This window comes from Chrysochloris asiatica, unplaced genomic scaffold, assembly GCF_000296735.1.
Source record: "Chrysochloris asiatica unplaced genomic scaffold, ChrAsi1.0 scaffold00053, whole genome shotgun sequence".
Taxonomy (NCBI): domain Eukaryota; kingdom Metazoa; phylum Chordata; class Mammalia; order Afrosoricida; family Chrysochloridae; genus Chrysochloris; species Chrysochloris asiatica.
Window position 1 is genome coordinate 14,918,859 of NW_006408571.1, and position 18,754 is coordinate 14,937,612.

General features: G+C 48.2%; 1 protein-coding gene across 1 annotated transcript; it reads left to right on the forward strand.

Moving 5' to 3' along the window:
• The first annotated feature begins 921 nt into the window (after nucleotides 1-921).
• On the forward strand, nucleotides 922-16,507 carry GRHPR (glyoxylate reductase/hydroxypyruvate reductase). The gene is made up of 9 exons (XM_006863122.1): nucleotides 922-1,006; nucleotides 3,569-3,699; nucleotides 4,543-4,615; nucleotides 5,287-5,403; nucleotides 7,969-8,057; nucleotides 9,186-9,290; nucleotides 10,196-10,331; nucleotides 14,121-14,251; nucleotides 16,169-16,507. The coding sequence occupies exons 1-9, from the start codon at nucleotides 924-926 to the stop codon at nucleotides 16,288-16,290; spliced, it is 987 nt and encodes a 328-aa protein (XP_006863184.1). The 5' UTR covers nucleotides 922-923; the 3' UTR covers nucleotides 16,291-16,507.
• The last annotated feature ends 2,247 nt before the right edge of the window (nucleotides 16,508-18,754 follow it).

Below are 18,754 nucleotides of genomic sequence, written 5' to 3' on the forward strand. Positions count from 1 at the left end.
ACTGAGGTACATTGAAATTTAATAACTTGTTCATGGCAGAGGGGATTTAAACTGAGCTCTCGTATTGTAGTGGTTACGAATCGGGCTGCGAACCTCAAGGTCAGCAGTTTGAAACTACCAGCTGCTCCACCAGAGAATGATGACGCTTTCTGCTCCCGTAAAGATTTACAGCCTCGGAAACCCTGTACAGGGTCGCTATGAGTCGGAACCGACTCCACGGCACATAACCACCACCTAGACTCCAGAACCTGAGCATTGAACTCTTCTCACAGCTTTCTCACAGTAACACAGCTTTTGCTTCGCAGACTGAGCCCCAGGGACAGGTCACTTTCCACCCACAACAGTGGAGTGCTTGACAAACAACAAACATGGCTCAGGGCACATGCAAGCATTGTCTAAGTCTGAACATGACAACAGCTCTCAAAGGAAAGAGTTCTTCCCTCCATTTTGTGGCTGAATACTGCGCTAGCCCGTAGCCTGTAAGCGCAGAGCCAAGACTCAGACTCTGTCCATCTGACTGTAAACCCAGCCTCCAAACGGCTTGGTCCAGTACATTGGCCTTGGCCCTATGCTCCACCTTCCTCCCAGCCAGTCAGCAGGTTTCCAGCAACGCATTCAACTACTCATATCTCTGGCTTCGTGTAGGAATTGCACAAAGTACGTTAGAGGTCATTCTCAGATTCAGGAATGACCCGCCTGGCTCTCGAGTGTCACATCTACAACTCCTCACACCCTGACTTGAAGCCTCAGTGCTGCGTTCACACACGTGTGCACACAGCGTAGCCAGCTCCAGCCGAAATCCCGCCCCGCACGAGGCCCCGCCCCCACCAACTCCAGTCCCTTCCCGCCGAGGTCCCGCCCCACTTCCCGTCCTGCTTCAGTCCGGCCTCGTCTAGTCTGGTGTCTTGCGGGCTTCCAGTTGGATGAGGCCAGCGCGACTCATGAAGGTGTTCGTCACCCGCAGGATCCCCCCGGAGGGCAGGGCCGCACTCGCAAAAGCGGCAGAGTAAGAAGGGCCAGCGCCCCGCCCCTTTCCGCGCGTGGAGTTCCCGCGGGTCGCAACGGGTTGGGTGGAATCGGGCTGCGGAGTCCAGAACACCCTGGCGGATGCTGCCCCCCCAGATCCCGGGCCCCCTTGCACGCAGGGTGACTCCGCAATCTCCAGGTGCTCCTCTGGATGCGCGTAGAGCTGTGCTCCAGTATACTGGGGGCGACCTCAGAGCCCCAGCTATTTGGGGAGGGGATGTAGGGCTGTCCCAGTGCCCAGAGAGAGCCTTGGCTGGACTTTACAACTTGTGCAGCTTGTGATGGGCTTGGAACTCCAGGAAGAGTTTTGTGCAGGCCCCATCTCTCTGTAGGCCTAGTGCAGTAATGCTGGAAGGGGGTTGTGGGGGCACTGGATCCCTCTCGGTCACTGCCCTGGGGACCAGGAAGACCGCACATGACACAAGGGTCAAACTGTTAATCATTTACCTCCGAGGTCGCCTGACGACAGCAAGCAGGTGTCAGAGACTGTGAGTCACTCACTGGCCTAACTCCTTTGGACAGTTGGCCTTGGGAGGACTTTTGAAAATTGACCCTATCTGTGTGCCAGCCTTACCAGAAGGTCCATATACATAAAATCGCTTGATCCCTGTAACATTGTAAACTCATTGTTGTGATGCCCATATCACAGATGAGAAAACAGACTGGGAAGGATTAAGTACTTCCCCAAAGTCACACAACTCCTGGGGTTTGAGCTCGGCTCTGACTGCAGTCTGACCACTTTGTTATAGCAGATTTTCACCTGCCAGACTTGCTGAAGACCAGCTGAAACTACGGAGGTGAAGGGGAAGGGAAGGCCAAGCCCATTAGCTCACTGTGCTCCATTCCACATGGTGGGTAGAAAGTGGCCTGTGCAAAAGCTGCATCAAGCTGTGGGTGTGTCCAGCAGCTGCCCTGTGCTGCACACACATTGGGATTTAATACACATTGGCTGGACTGAATTAAGTGGCAAGGTCTGAGAGGCGGGGTGGAATGGAAATGTGCCATATTTTTACACAAAAAAACGTGCACACTATATCATTTTTACAAACTGTGCGGCCCCCTCACACTTAATTTACTGTGCGCAAATGTGTGTGCACTGTGGAAAATGTGGGATTCAGTTCCCAAGAGCTGCTGAGGAAACGGCTCTAACATTCCATATTGAATTGTCTTGATATTGTCTAAGTCTGAGAGTTTCCGGTTTCATGCACTCACAGGACAGGATTGAGGTCAGGGCCTCTGTATAAAGCTGCCTAGGGTGGCCATAACGAAATTCCACAGATGGGTAGCTTAATAAGAACAGGAATTTATTGTCTCACACATCAGGAGGCTATTGTTGTTAAGTGCCATTGAGTCAGTTCTGACTCATAGTGACCCTGTACAGGATTTTCGAGGAGCAACTGGTGAGCTTGAACCACTGACCTTGCAGTTCAAACCGACTTTACAGTCCAGTGCATTGACCCTCAGCACCACACTAGGATCCAGGAGGCTGGGCGTCCAAATTCAGGGTGCTGACAGGGTTGTGTTCCTTCTTCAACATCTAGTGAAAGAGCCTCTTGTCTCTTCTGGCTTCTAGTTGCTCCAGGCGTCCTTGGCTTGCTCCTGCAGTATAGCTCCATGTTCACATGGCAATCTTCTCTCTGTCTAGAACTCTTCTTTCATAAGGATACTGTGCAATTTGTTGCTGTTAAGTGCTGTTGAGTCTATTCTGACCCATAGCGACCCTGTATAGGGTTTCTAAGGAGCAGCTGGTAACCTTGAACCACCGACTTTGCAGTCTGACGCATTAGCCCACAGCGCCACACTAGGACTCCAGACTGTTCAGATTAGAACCTACTATACTTCAGTATAAGGAGCTCTGGTATTGTAGTGGTTACAAATCAGGCTGCTAATCTCACGGTCAGCAGTTCAAAACTACCAGCTGTTCCGTGGGAGAAATATGAGGCTTTCTGCTCCCATAAAGATTTACAGCCTCAGAAACCCTGTACAGGGTCACCATGAGGAGGAACTGACTCCACGGCACATAACAACAACAACAACATACTTCAATATGACATCGTGTTAACTTCAAAGACCCCATTTCCAAACAAGGTCATGTTCTTAGGTGCTCAGGATTTTAGCCTATCTTTTTGGGGGGACACAATTCAATCCATTATAAAACCCAAATCCCATCTGATACAGGGGCCTTCTCCACTCCATGGATGGCCTTCCCAACAATTGACCGTCTGCTTGGATGCTGCTAGAAAGCTCTTCATCGTGTTGAGCTAAGAACTGCCCTTTTCTATTGAGACTCTGTCCTTGGAGCCCCCTCAGACTGTATCATCTCCCTCTGCCATGTGACAACAGCCTGTTACTAGCCCTCTTAGGACAGTTCTGAGGCCCTCATTTGTGCTTGACCTCCAACCTCCCCTCAGCCAATCCCAGAGCAAGCAGAAGAGGTTCCCAGCTCTGAGAGGAGTCAGGGGGTGTGGCTGTGGGGAATATGGGGTTTCTGAGAAATCTGTGGGGTCCCTTGCTTCTCCTGAGTGGCCTCCTATGCTTTCAGCTGTGAGGTGGAGCAGTGGGATTCCGATGAGCCCATCCCCAGAAAGGAGCTTGAGCGAGGTGTGGCTGGAGCCCATGGCCTGCTTTGCCTTCTCTCTGACCGTGTGGACAAGAGACTCCTGGATGTGGCAGGTATATTCACTGGGCAGGTCCAGGGTGGGATCAGAGGGTATCTGGACCTGTGGGCCACATCAGCCTGCCCCTGCTGACTCCCCAAGCGGCCTGCAGGAACCTCTCTGAGTTCTGAGGGTACTTGATGAGACCCTCAGAAAAAGCGGAAGTTGTTTGCAGCCCCACCTGGTATATCATTGCCCCTTTCCCTCAGGTCCCTGGAGAAAGACCTTGTGAAGGCAAAGACCGTGGTGTGGAGGCAGCGGGTGTGGGGATAGCATCTAAGGCCCTTGGGTCATCAGACCTCAGTCAGCCCTGTCATGGTCTTGCTTTGTGATCTAGAACAACGAGGGAAGCCCCAGCTCAGTAGCAGCACCAGCAGGCATGGTGTGGTTCTACATTCCCAGCCATAGCTGGGACTCTGGCAGGGTCATGTCACCCCTTGAGGTGTGTCATTGTGACAGTTTGAGGAGAGGCTCAGAACAGAAAGCTGCTGAATGGAGAACGTCCTTGTAAGTCAGGACTGAGCCAAGCCAGGCACTCCAACACTGACCTGGGAGTTTCCTGGCTGCCCGCCCAGAAGAAGGTGTTGCAGGATAGGTCCCACCTGCTTTCTCTGAGATGTCCTGTGACAACCCCAGGCTGTGCTCCCAGGACACCCGAGGCCTCGCTGGGCAGACTTGGTGTCAGAGTCTCAGGGGCCACAGGGAAAATGTGACAAGTGACCTATTCTGAGTTTTTAAAAAAAGCGATAAACAAGACTTGACTCTTATTCTAAGAAAACAATAAGCAGGTATTCCCACACTAGGGGAGGTCTTTGAATCCACAGAGAATGATACCAAGGGGGCTTTTTGTGTACGACAGGAGCTAATCTCAAAGTCATCAGCACGCTGTCCGTGGGCACTGACCACTTGGCTTTGGATGAAATCAAGAAGCGGTAAATGCAACTTGGTCTTTGGAAGGGGCCTGCGGGGAGAGGGGAAAGGAGCGGAGTATTTGTTTATTTTCACTTCATGCCCCTTGACCACTCAGTGAGAATGTGATGCGAATGATGTTAAAATGTGCCCACAGGGGCACAGGTCAGTTCAAACTAACTCAGAGAGTCAGAATGAGTGCAGAACATCTTGTTCAGTCTGTCACCCTTCACATTCAGTATCTTTTCTAAACCCCACAGCCCCTTAGTAGAAAAGGCAAGTATTCGTGTTCCGACTCATAGGGTACAATAGAACTGCCCCACAGGGTTTCCAAGGCTGTAATCTTTACAGAGGCAGCCTGCCACAGCTTTCTCCTGAGAAGTGTCAGGTGGGTTCAGTGGCTGAGCACTTTAATCACTATGCCACTAGGACTCCTTTGTTTCCTTATACAGTTGAAGAAATTCAGAAAGGTTACTTGCCCTTGAACCCTGATCTTCCATTTTCATATCCTTCCTAACTGGGAGATCATCCAGATAAGGGAGTAAGGGGTGGACATTCCTGGGTGTCCATTTACTGCTCTGAGCTTCCCGACAGGCACAGTAAAGAGGGAACAAAGTATCATTATGGAAAGGTGCCAGCCATAGAAACTGGTGGAAGTGCTTGAGGTTGATGTTACCTAATGTTCGCTTTGTAGTGGGATCCGCGTGGGCTATACCCCTGATGTCCTGACGGATGCCACCGCCGAACTCGCAGTGTCCCTGCTGCTTACCACTTGCCGCAGGTTGCCGGAGGCCAGTGAAGAAGTGAAGAAGTGAGTGAGCTCCTGGTGGGGAGGTGGGCTCTGCTCAATAGAGCATTCTGTTTTTCCCTTGGAACTTTTTATTGTGTATTGCATGCAGATTTACAGAGTAGATGTTTCCTATTCAACAATTAACACGTATTTTGTTTCATGTCATTGACTGCAATCTCCACAATGGAACATTTACCCACTTCCTTCCTGTGTTTCCTGTTTCCTCCTCCTTTCCTGACCCTTCTGAACTTTGCCCTTAAGTAAGTGCTGCCCTTGGATCTCAAATGGTTGATTATTTGAAGGAGTGCATGCCTCCCTAGTGTTATTGCTCCCTCTTATTAAGTGCCTCAAGTTGGTTTCGACCCATGGTGGTGGTGGTTATGTGCCGTGGAGTCGATTCCAACTCATAGTGACCCTGCACAGGGTTTCCGAAGCTGTAAATCTTTATAGGAGCAGAAAACCTCATCTTTCTCCCTCGGAACCGCTGGTAGTTTCGAACTGCTAACCGTGAGATTAGCAGCCCGACTCGTAACCACTACGCTACCAGAGCTCCTTGGTTTTCACCTATAGCTACCCTGTGTAGGGTTTTCAAGGAGCAGATGGTGAGCTGGAACTGCTGACCTCGTGGTTCAAACCAGCTTTGCAGTCCTGTGCATTCTCCCACATGCCACACCAGTACTGTTCCTCCTATAGACTTGTCTATTATTAATTTGACTGAAAATTGAGCCACGGGATGAGTTCAGTTCCAGACCTGAAGGGTGACCAAGGACCAGAGTCTCAGGGATTCCGCCGGTCTCTGTCCTGTCAGTAAGCCTGGTCTTTTTTATGACTCTGAGGTTTGTTCCACATTTTCCTCCCATTCTGTCTGGAACCTTCTAATGATCCTTTTGAGAGTCCTTGGTAGTGTTAGTTGGGCACCATGTGGTCTCAGGGTCATGGAGACGGATATTTACATGGTCTGTTAGTCCATTGCACTCATTCTTCGCACATGTCTTCAGTTTTCATCAGTCTTATCTCCTCAGGACAGACCTTAGATGACTGCTCACAGGCTTTTCAGACCCCAGTGCTCAGTAGTCTCTGAGTATATGTGTGGTGGTGCGAGAGGGAGAGACTCAGCCAGAATGCTAACATCCAGGCAGAAGGACATAAGGCATGGGAGGAGGTGAGGGAGGGAGGGATAAATGCTGCATCTCTGGGAGGAGGAGTGAGTCAAGGAAGGCTTCATGGAAGAAGTAGTAGTTATGCATCCTGTTGAGTGAGGAGAGGCCCAGGCCTACCAACCCTCAGCCATTAGACTGAAATCCCAAACTCTGGAAGTTGTCTCATAAATTTTCAGGTAGCAAAACCTGACTGGGGGGGGGGGGAACCTAACTGAAACTACCTGAAGCTGTTTATGATCCTCATTTATTCCATTTTGTGTAAACAGCTGTAGATGTTGCTGCAGAAATAATGATGTGCTTGATTCAGACTCTGCCGAGGGTATTATGTAGAATATAGCATATGTGCCTTGCTAACTTGAAAAATGCTGACGTTTGGCTGAAAGGTTTCAGATAGGGGATTTAAGTGTGTATACAAATCTGCTGCACAGGAACTTTTTAAAGTGTTGAAGAGCAGAGATGTCAGCTTGAGGACTAAGGTGCACCTGACCCAGGCCATGGTATTTTCAGTAATCTCATATGGATGCGAAAGCTGGACATAGAATAAGGAAGATCGTAGAAGAATTGATGCCTTTGAGTTGTGGTGTTGAAGGAGAATACTGAAAGTGCCATGGACTGCCAAAAGAACCAATAGATCTGTTTTGGAAGAAGTGCAGCTAGAATGCTCCTTGGAGGCCAGGATGGCTAAGCTTCGTCTCTCATACTTTGGACATATTGTCCAGAGGGAACAGTTGCTGGAGAAGGATGTTATGCTGGGTAAGGTGGCGGGTCAGAGAAAAAGAGGAGGAAGACCCCCAACAAGATGGATCAACCAGGTGGTAGCATTGATGGCGTCAAGTGTGGCAGCGGTAGTGAGGTTGGCCCACGATCTGACATTGTTTTGTTCTGCTGTGCATGGGGTCGCTATGAGTCGATTTGGACTCGATGGCACATGACAACAACAACAACTAAGAGTTGGAGGAGGCATTCCAGGAGCAAGGAACAGCTTGAGCAAAGGCTGGGGGGCATATAAATACGAGGGGCAGGGACTCCAGGGAGGAGACGTGCAGGCGCAGCATAGGGCTGATTAGAGACAGTGCTGATCTTCCTGTCATCCTGTCCCCTTGATTGAAGGTGATTCTAAACAGGCTGTATTCTGTCCCCCAGAGTCTGGACCTTGTGGTTTACTCTGTCTGACATCACTTCTGAAATCTTCAAATCCCAACTTTGCAACTTATTGTGACCCACTCTGCCCTGGTTGTCTGGCCTTGGTCTCAACTTGCCCATCTGCAAAATGGGCTGGGAGCATCCAAGGCCCCTTTCAGCCCTCACATTCTGGCATTAAAGAAGGGGTCGTTTACGTGCTCCTTCCCCTTTCGCAGTTCCCCAGGGGCGCTGGGTCTGTGAGTTTCACTAGGCTCTTTGTCACTCACCTCCTCACTTCCTGCAGTGGTGGCTGGACCTCATGGAAGCCCCTGTGGATGTGTGGCTACGGCCTCACCCAGAGCACCGTGGGCATCATTGGGCTGGGCCGCATAGGTGAGTCACACCCACTGGCTCTCCTGGCTTGATTAGCTCACACCCTTGGCACCATGTGCCCAGATGTTGAAATCCTCTTTGTCAGAGTTTCCTTAGTTGCATGTTGTCAGGGCACATTGCACATAGTAGGCAAATCTCTGATGCAACGGCATAGCTTTAAGTGATCAAAGGAAATGGTGAAAGCTAGGATTCAGAATGATTGTCGTTACTAAGTGATGTCGAGTTGAGTTCCAATTCATAGTGACCCTGTACAGGGTTTCTGGTGGGTTTGAACCATTGACCTTGTGGCTAACATCCATTCAGCACCATACCAGGACTCCTGTGATTACAACTACATGAAAACAAATGGAAGCTACAAACACCAGGGCCCTTAGGAGTGATTTGCTGTCCCGGACCTGGATTCTAGAAGGCGTTTGATCCATGGACCTCAGTTCCAGGACAAACAGCTACATGGGCAGTGTGCTGTGGTTCTACAGAAAAGGCCGAGCTGCTTTGCTTCCAGTGGCTGTCATCTATCTCATGGTTACATGGCTGGAATGAGGGGTGGGGAGTAACTTGTTTGGCCAGCCAGCTGTTCTGCTTCTCACACAAGAGAGCTGTTTTGAGAACTAGCAGTTTGGGGGAATGTTCTAAATTAGAAGATGCAACTACTCCAGTCTTGTCCAGAGGAGGCCAGGCTTGGCAGCAGTACTTCAGCAACACTCGCTGAGGATCGGGGCAAGTTGGCAGCACCACTCAGAAGTCAGATGAGGTCCGGGCCTGCGTGAACCAAAGCAGAGGGCCTAGAGGGAAGAGAGGACTACTTTGCCAGGCCTCTTCTGGAATGCCAGGCCCAGTTCTCAAAGAAGCTTAATAAATGCCCTCAAGCTGGCCCAGGACCTTGCAGGGACAGCATCAGTTAGTCACAGCCACAGAGAATCTGGGACGCTGTCTCCTGATATCTGATAGGCCGCCAGGTGGCCTAGCTGAGACAGTGCCCAGCTCCATGCATATAAGATAGAACCAGCTAGCATCAGGCCTGTACTAATCTGACCCCAAGGGGCACCCTGTCCCTGGAGTTGTTTGGTACTGCCCCTACTCTCTGAGAGTGCGGGAGACAAGCCATAGACTATCATTCCCTGTGTCCAGGCCAGGCCATTGCTCGGCGCCTGAAACCATTCGGAGTCCAGAGATTTCTCTACACAGGACGTCAGCCCAGACCACAGGAAGCAGAGGAATTCCAGGCAGAGTTTGGTGAGTAAAGCCTGGGTTTCCTCGGGAGCCCCTCCGTGCTTGGCTACAGGGGTCTCCTGTTTTCTGTAAGGATACTGTTTGTATCAGTGTTGATGCTCAGGTGTGTCCAGGCTGACTGTGTCCCTTGTTGTTGTTGTTACATGCCTTTGAGTCAGTTCTGACCCATAGCGACCCTGTGTAGGATTTTTGAGGAGCAGCTGATGAGCTTGAACCACTAACCTTGTGGTTCAAACTGACTTTGCAGACCAGTGCATTAACCACAGCACCACACCAGGACTCCCTTAGGTGCTATGTAATCTATGTGTCCCTGGGCACAGAGGCCCATGCAGGGAGAGCAGGGACATAGCCCAGGTCACTCAGTGAGCTCTCTCTGTACAGTAGAGATGCTAAGTCTCTGACTTCCAGAGTCCGTGGTCACCCAGGGGAATGGCAATGGATGTAAGGAAGAACTGGAGACATTCACTCAGTTTCCCAATAAAATGGCGAGTGTTAGCCCCAACCTTTGTATGAATTAGAAAAAGTCCTTTTGTCTGGGTGGATACAGTTCCCCAGCCAGGTATACAGCTCGGTGAGCAGAGCAGAGTACAGGCTGAGTTTCAGCTTTTCTTCCCCTCAGTACACATGGTGGAAGCCAGAAAAGCCCAAATCCCACTGTGTGACCTTGAGTGAGTTCCTGTCTCTCTCTAGCCTCAGTTTTCTCATCTGTTAGACCAAGGGGTGGGCAGAATGATCAGATAACAGAAGGATCCCATGAATGGCTGTAGTATTTGTGCAGGTGGAGACGAGACCTTCAGGCAATATCCTGGGAATTTCCATTATGCAGGGAGGAGGAGAGGGTCTGGTCTCCCACCACCTCACTGTCTGACCTGGAAATCAGTGTCTGATGGAGCCCTGCCCTCCCCTAGTGTCTGCCCCCCAGCTGGCTGCCATGTCTGATTTCATCGTGGTGGCCTGTTCCTTAACACCTGCAACCAAGGAGCTCTGCAACAAGGACTTCTTCCAGAAGATGAAGAAAACCGCTGTGTTTGTCAACATTAGCAGGTACTTAGGGTTGTCCTACTGCTGTGACCTGTGCCTTTTCTTCCCTTGTGTTGTCGATGAGTTCTCAGGCTGAGCTTGCTGGTCTGCATAAACGAACCAACCACCCAACTCAAATACAGTAAGGCTACTCAAAAACGACCATGAAACGAACCTAATCTTCACCCACCAAATTACATTTACTAGAATGTTTTGTTCTCTAGTTTTTAAAAAATTATCATTTAGTCTGGTGTTTATGTTTTTACATTTATTATGATTTGAGTTAAAAGTTATGCAGCAAATTGGTTTTTCATTCAACAATTGTTACACATTTTGTTTTGTGACATAGACTGCAGTCTCCACAGTGTAACAAGTCTTCCCACTTCTGCCCTGTTTTTCCAATTTGCACTTAGCTGCCTTTGTTACCCACTCCTGTCTTCTGAACTTCTTCCCTGGGCAAATGCTGGCCTTTTTTTTTTTTAAGTATTATTTTTAAATAATTTATTTTATCATATATTAATGAAAATATACACAGCAGAATATGTACCAATTCAAGTTTCAACATGTACAATTCAGTGACGTTGGTTACATTCTCCGAGTTATTCAACCATTCACAATTGTTTCTTCCCTAAATTGTTTCTCTCCCACTGGCATGCGCTCCCTTCAATATAGTTTTGAATTACTATTTAGTGCCCTTTCTATTTAACCGGAAAGGAGCTTTGGTAGCATAGTGGTTACGAATCAGGCTGCGAACCTCAGGGTCAGCAGTTCGAAACTACCAGCTGTTCCGCGGGTGAAAGATGAGGCTTTCTGCTCCCATAAAGATTTACAGCCTCGGAAACCCTGTCACTATGAGTTGGAACCGACTCCACGGCACATAACAACAACAACAACAACTATTTAACTGGAAGGACTCTCTTTAGCATTTCTTGGAGGGCAGATCTCATGGTAATGTCCTCTGGTTTTATTTTTTTTTTCAACCTGACACTGTCTTAACTCTCATTTATGAAAGAAGGACAGTTTTGCCAAATATGGAATTCTTGATTGACAGTTCTTTCAGAATTTCAACTACATCTTCCCACTGCCCTCCGGCCTGGTGTTCCTGGTTTCTGTGGAGAAATCAGCACTTAATCTTATTGAGGATTCCTTGTATGTGATGATTTGCATTTCTCTTGTTACTTTCAATATTCCTTTATTTTTGGTTCTGAAGAGTTTGATGATGAAGTGTCTTGGTGTCACAGTCCTTGGCTTTATCCTGCTTCGAGTTTGTTGAGCTTCTTGATGTGTGAATACACATCTTTCATGAAATTTAGGACATTTTTGGCCACTAAACCCTCTTCAGAGTCACTATGAGTCGGAACCAATTCAACAGTACTTAACATTTCTTCATTTCTGCCCCTTTTTCTCTCCTCCTTTTGGACCTCCTTTGCAGGTGTTTATTTACTTGATGATGTTGTTGTTAAGTGCCGTCGAGTTGGTTCCAACTCATAGCAACCCTGTTTAGGGATTCTGGGGAGCACCTGGTGGATTTGAACCGCTGACTTTGTGGTTAGCAGTCCACTGCTGATCCTACAGTGCCACACTAGAACTCCATTCACTTGATGGTGTCTCACAAATCCTTATGGACTGTTAACTTTTTTTAATTCACTTTTCTTTTTGTTCCTTAAGCTCAGTGATTGCAATTATCCTATCTTTAGTTGGCAGGTTCTTTCTTCTGCCCACTCAGATCTGCTGTTGAATCCCTCCAGTGAATTTTTCATTTCAGTTCTGTTTTTTCAGTTCCAGTGTTTGTTAGGTTTCTTTTTAATTTCTTTATTCTCATTTTGTTTCTGTGTCTTTTTTCTGATTTCCTATAGTTCGTTGTCTGGGTTTTCCTTTAGCCCTTTGAGAATGTGTGTTGTTTAAAAGTCTTTGTCTTTGTTGTTCAGTTCCGTGGAGTCAGTTCCAACTCTTAGCAACCCTGTATAGGGTTTCCAAGGAGTGGCTGGTAGGGTTTGAACCGCTGACCTTGAGGTTGAAACTAACCTTGCTGTCCAGTGCATTATCCTGCAGTGCTATACCAGGGCTCCAAAGTCTAGTAAATCCATTGTCTGAGCTTGCATGGAGACAGTTTGTCACCTACTTTTTTTTTTTTAAGTTTTTGTGAATTGGATGATAGTTTACATGAGAGAACATCAGCTTTACATTCATACTATAGTATTTCATTTCATTGCAATGATTACAGTCCCCTCCATGCATCATCATTCAACAGGATTTTCTTCCATTTCCTGTTTATTTTTGGATGTATACTGAAGTACTCAGGAATATACGATGACCATTCAAACCACCAAAGGGTTTGAAGCCCTGCAAGCCCCCCCACCCCCCAGCTGTCAGCACACAGCCCCTCTCCCTTCCTGAGTCCAGAGTCCCCAGCTGCTCCATCTCTTCATGTCATCATCTCTGCCTCCATCTCTGGCATCGCTGCTTCTCTGGACGGGGTCCTGCACTCCACTCTTCTCCCTTGATGGTCCCAGGGCCCTCTGCTCCTTAACTGCAAGATCAACCATTCCCCTCCTTTTGTTACAAAACGTCTACCTTCACATTTGCAACACTCACAATCAGTCCTGATAGCAATTATTTACTATTGAACCACAAGAGTCTTATCCCCATCGCCTTTCACCAGCCCCATCCAGATAGGTTTGAAACAACTCAGTGGAGATCTTCCCCCGTACCCTCTGAAAACTAGGTTTCCTCTTGAAAGCTTGTAAGCCAGTCACTTCTTGCATTTGTAGCCCCGCCATTTTGGGTAGCCAATGTCTAAGTTGCCCATCCCTGTCCTGAGGGGGTGGGAATGATCCTCACTGTAAAGATTCGTTCCCTCTTTTGAGCTACTGCATCCATAACTATAGGTCAAGTTCATAAAATTGTAGCGGATTACTCTTCTTTTTCCTTCCCTCTAATCGAGTTCTGATCATCCAGCCATTGAAGCCAGGTCAAATGGGTGTTATCTGCAAGTATGGGTGTTCTTGTGCATCTCCCCTCACTTCCTATCAGCTGGATGCTTCATTCTCCTCTCTAGTTCTCTATGGCCATGTCCCTGTCCCTGCGTCCAGGAGTCCCCAGGTCTCACCATACTGCTGGCCAACCAGGTCTCAATCCAGGTGGGCAGGAGTCTGTTAAACAGGGATGGACTTAGCTCACAACTGCATTGCTGTTTTTCCCCTATTTCCCCTTATGGGTAGATTAATGTGGTTACCAGCAAGACCACATGCCTGCTCCTGTATTCCACTTGAGTTTCAGTCTTGGGTAGGGGTTTGACCTGAGAGGACCCGACCACTTGCCCTGATGGCTCCGCAGCGAACAACTTGCTTGTTCTTGTAGTAATCAGTCAGACTGCTATTATCATTTTGATTTTTCCTACTGGTCTTTCTTGCAAGAAGTATCTCCTGTTCTTCTAGCAGCTCCAGGCTAGTCTGCTTGTCCTTTCAAATCTGTCACCTACTTTTGTTTTATTTGAAACGGCGATCCTGTTTCTTTGTATGCCTTATGAGTTTTTGTTAAAATGGAAACATTTCAATGTTATAATGTGGTAACTCTGGAGATGATACTCTTGCTCTTCCCCAGGATGCGCTATTTTGTTACTGTTTTAAATTGTTGGAAGGCTGTAGTCAACCATTTGTTTAATGACTTCCCCCCAACTATTTCTGCAAAGGCTGCCCCTAAAAGTTAGTCTTTATCAATGAGAAAAAAAATGCATTATGTAGGTTGTTCTGCTTAAAAGTGGCCTGGTGGGAGGGAGCTTTGGGGAACCTGCAGTATAACTCTCATTCCCAGGGGAGATGTGGTGAACCAGGACGATCTGTACCAGGCCTTGGCCAGTGGTCAGATTGCAGCTGCTGGACTAGATGTGACCACCCCAGAGCCACTGCCTACAAACCACCCTCTCCTAACTCTGAAGAACTGTGGTAAGAACTTCACTTTTCAAATAAAAGTCATTTTCTGCTCTCTAGGACCACTGTTTAAGGTGGTATGGAGATGCTGGCCGTGGAGCTATCATAGTAGTATTAACAAAGAGCTGCACCTCGTTGGCACCATAAACCTTCGTGCCCTGATGACACTGGCATGTAACATAGGAGAAGGCCTCCCAAGCATGCTCAACTAAGCCTGTGCTTCTAAAGAATTTGAATGTGGGTGGCATGAGTGGCATTTGTTTACCAAAAAAAAACCCCAAACGGTTGGCTGATTGAGTGTCTATGTGCATAGCTACTCATGGGTAAGATTGGTTAGTATGAATTACAATGATCAGTGTAAGTGTGAGAAATTCCAACAGCACTTACAATGCCAACATTTATAACAAACGTGTGGTATTAAGACATCTTTTCCCTCAGCTCCAAACCCATCCTTTTCGTATTCTGCTGTGTGATGCTGGGCACAGGCACTGCCTGTGGGCCACTAGAAGCAGACTGGAGGGCAGGTCCAAGGAAGCAGAGAAGGCTGAAGAAAGCAGGACTGACTTCCTCCTGCCTTCCTGTCGTGTGTCTGTCTGTCTGTCTGGGAGTGGTACCACAGCAGCACTTCTTTGCCTCGATGTAGCAGTTCCTGCCCGAGTGGTTGCAGTTTCCCCAGTTCAACCAGCCTGAGTGTGCCTCTCAGAGGCACTGGTAACAAGCAGTTAATGCCCCTGCCTCAGAGGCCTGTCGGCTCTAAAGACCTACTGCCACCCAGTCAATTCCCAAGTTCCCACTCCTGGTGATCCTTAGGGTTTCTGAGAGTGGCCATTTTTACAGAGTCGTCTCATCTTTCTTCCACAGAGCAGGTGGCACATTTTAACTGCCAACTTTTCGGTTAGCAGCCCAATGCCTAACCCACAGTGTCACTAGGATTTTAATAATTCAGTTCCCATCCCTAGCACCTCGACTACTAGAACTTGTCCCCAACCTTAGCCCTTTAACGCCCTATCCTGAGAGGATGCTTTCTGCAACTGCCATTAGCACATAGGTATGTTATGTGTGTAGCAGTCACCTGGAGGCTCATACAGCACAGCTACGACCCAGCCCAAGGTGGGACCTGAGACTGCGTAGGACACTGACGCTGCTGATCCTGGGCCCACACCTTGAGAACCAACACCTTAGTTTTCTTTTTTACCTCATCAGTGACCTAATTAACAACTTTATCCCTAGTTCATAATTCTTAAACTTTCTGTGTGGTTTCTGCCTCTAGACTAACACTTCACTGTAAGAGTGCTAAGGACTCTGGCATCCTGGCACAGAAACTCAAAGAGTAGCTGCCTTGCCCAGTGAATGCTGCCATTATCACAGGCCTGGGAAACAATGGTACCCCACCCCCACCCCCTACCCCGCCAGAAAGGCCCATTGCTCCCAACTGAGCAAGCTGTCCCGCTCCCCCAAGGCCTTGGAGTTCAGCTCAGTGCTGCCAGGACTGCTTTCAAAAGGTAGTTATTTGGAAACAAGTGACCTCACTTGCTCTGCAGTGGGCCTGAGGGAGCCGTACTGTCCTGCCTTCATCTGTAGTTATTTCTGTGGATTAGAAATGTCAGGGGCCTGCGCAGCACTGGTAGGAACACAGTGTGGGTGATCGGTGTTAAAGCTCAATCAGCACCTAGTTTCAACCTCTACTAATGGAAAGGGCTGGGACTAGATAGGACCCGGGAGCCCATGTAGCCCTGACCTTCTGGTGTTTATGATACATCTCCCTCATCACACGATGCCTGGCTTTCAGTCATCCCCAGGTAACGCTTAGTGACAAGGATAGAAGGCAAATCAAGGAATGTGTAGTCAGGTTCTGTTCTTCTCATGGGCAAGCCCAAGCCGTGAGAAAGTTGAAGGCTCTGTAACACTTACCCATTCTCCTCTCCTCTCCAGTGATCCTGCCCCACATTGGCAGTGCCACCCACGGGACCCGCAACACCATGTCCCTGTTGGCAGCTAACAACTTGTTGGCTGGCCTGAGAGGGGAACCGATGCCCAGCGAGCTCAAGCTGTAACCTGAGAGGAGACATGGAGGTCCGGAAGCCAAACAGTGCCCTGGCATTCTCAGATGTGACCAGGCTTGATTTGGACCCACAGGACGGGAGCTAGGGGAGAGTCTGACCTGTACTGATCCTGTAAAGGGAACACTGGTGCCAGTGAACGTTTGCCACTTTTGTGGTTGGAGATCATCTGAGCCAAAAGCATACAATTCCATTATTAAATAACTCTGAGGCCTATCTTAACCTGACCACCATATTAACCTGCAACTGGAGAGCTGACCGAGTATGTTCTTACCTTTACCTTTGTTCTCTCAAGGCATCAAACGACTGCCTCCCACTGCAGTCTCATTCCCTAGCATTTTGACTAATCAGAGCCTGTTTAATGCCACCCCCACCCCACCCCTGCATCTTCTACTCAAATCCCTTCCTTTGTTTCACTGAAGACGTGACCACCTCAAACCTGGCACTTGAGTCAGCTATTGAGACCAGCAGACACATTAGTAGGCACACACTGAAGAATTAAATAGGAAAAGGGGAACTCTAAAACAACATGGTATTTTCTGTCAAAAATCATTGGAGGTGAGCAGATCTTAGTTTTATTTTAAAATTTGTTCTAGCTCCAACACATTTTATTCCCTGTCTACCTCTTCTTCCATCCCTACCTCCCTGAATCGGTGTTTTCTAATCATCCCCTCCCTCCCTCCTCCCCAAGGCCAGGCCACCAGCACTGTCCTGGCCACAGACACCAAGTTCCAGTTCTCCCAGACAGCCTAGGTGAAGTTTCCCAACCTGAGAGGCAGGCAGAGAGCAGCAGAAAACAAGGCTAGGCTGGCCTACTACCAAGACCACGTGTGCTGAGAATTAAAACCTCACACGTGCACAGCTCGAAGGCGGGGGTAAGTTGAGGGGAATGAGCAGCGACAGCTGTCCGTTCACAGCGTTAAGAGTATTCTCTTGTCGGCTTGGTTAAGAAAAGCAGCACTGGTCCAAGCGAGGCCAGCAGAGGTAGAAACGCCATTTCCCTTTTGGGTTTCAATCTCAACAGCCTAAGCAAAGAAAAGGAACACATATTTATTTAGTTAGAGGAGTGAATGTGACAAATTTTTTATTTCAAAATCTCAAATTTTGACCAGCATAGCACCACTGACAGGAATGCCCTGATAGAACTTTACGATCTGATCACCAGAAGAGAGTCTACATGATTATATCAGGCTCTAATTAAGGCTGACCAATCAAACTTCAGGTATCCAATACCGGTTATCATTCAGGTGGAAACCATGGATCATAGGAACCCTGGGGCTGGTTTCCCAGTGAACCCCTGAATTGTTTGAAGCGCTCCGGCATGTACCTGGGCACTGGCCTGCAAGTTTGCTTCTCACAGGTAGAAACTAACTAAGAGGTAGATGAGAGATTCCAGATTCCATCTAGCAGTGGAGAGGCAGGGCTCCAGCAGCTCTGAGAGAGACTCGCAAAGCCAAGTCCACTAAAGCTCAAGCTGAGGTGAGGAGCGGGGTCTTACACCTCATGGGATGGAAGGGAAGGAGGGCTGCCCACTGCTCTTCCTGATGTCATGGGTCGTCTTTTGCTCTCCATGCTGACCCCTCTGTCTCCCAAGTGAAGCACCTCACAAAACACTGGTCCCCACCATTTTACACAAAGCCTCCTCACATCACATCAGAACATGACTGCTAACAATTAGCCACACACAGAACTGAGTTTCACAGGCAATCCCATATCCTCCAAAGGCCTTTTGCCTATGTATGCTGAAAACCACAGGAATCCGAGGTTTCCCTTTTGGCTTTCCTCCCTGGAAACCAGTTCTTAGGCGAGGTTAAGCCCACTATGAGCATTATGGGTTTGTCCACAGACATGTGGAAATGCATACGCTGGAGTAAGAGGAGAAAATACACCAATTTTGTTTTAGGCTACACATACACACTTAGCTTTCTAAACTTAAGAACTGAAGGATTTCTCTGAATTAATGCACAACAGTTTGGTGTCTCTAAAAAGGCTGTAGAAAGAAAAATGAAAATGAACGCATATTCATGCATGAGTCACACTATGACTTCATGAGTTCTACTGAGATGCACTTCCCCTAGAAGTGCCTGAGCCAGGCTCAGCCCCAAACAAGCCACCTACAGCCCGAGGGCAGTCTTAGGGAACAGGAAAATGTGGCTGGGAAAGGGAGGCCCTAGGGCCCAGAGAGGAGCTGGGCAATGGGCCAGAGCCACTTCTCAGTCTTGGATGCTACTTGGTGACTTCTATGCCACGGGCTGTCTAGTCCTTTTGTAGAGCTGAGAAAATATGTACTCAGGTGCCCTGCTACATTTAAGTTTCAAATCATTTTTAAAATTCTGTATTGGACTGGGGATGCAACAACTAAAAAAGTTTAGGGTCTATACTTTCAAATCATAGTGCAAGTCAGTAATAAAGCTCAGGGAAGACAAGGTTGGCATTCTTTTTTGGTTAGTTTCTAACT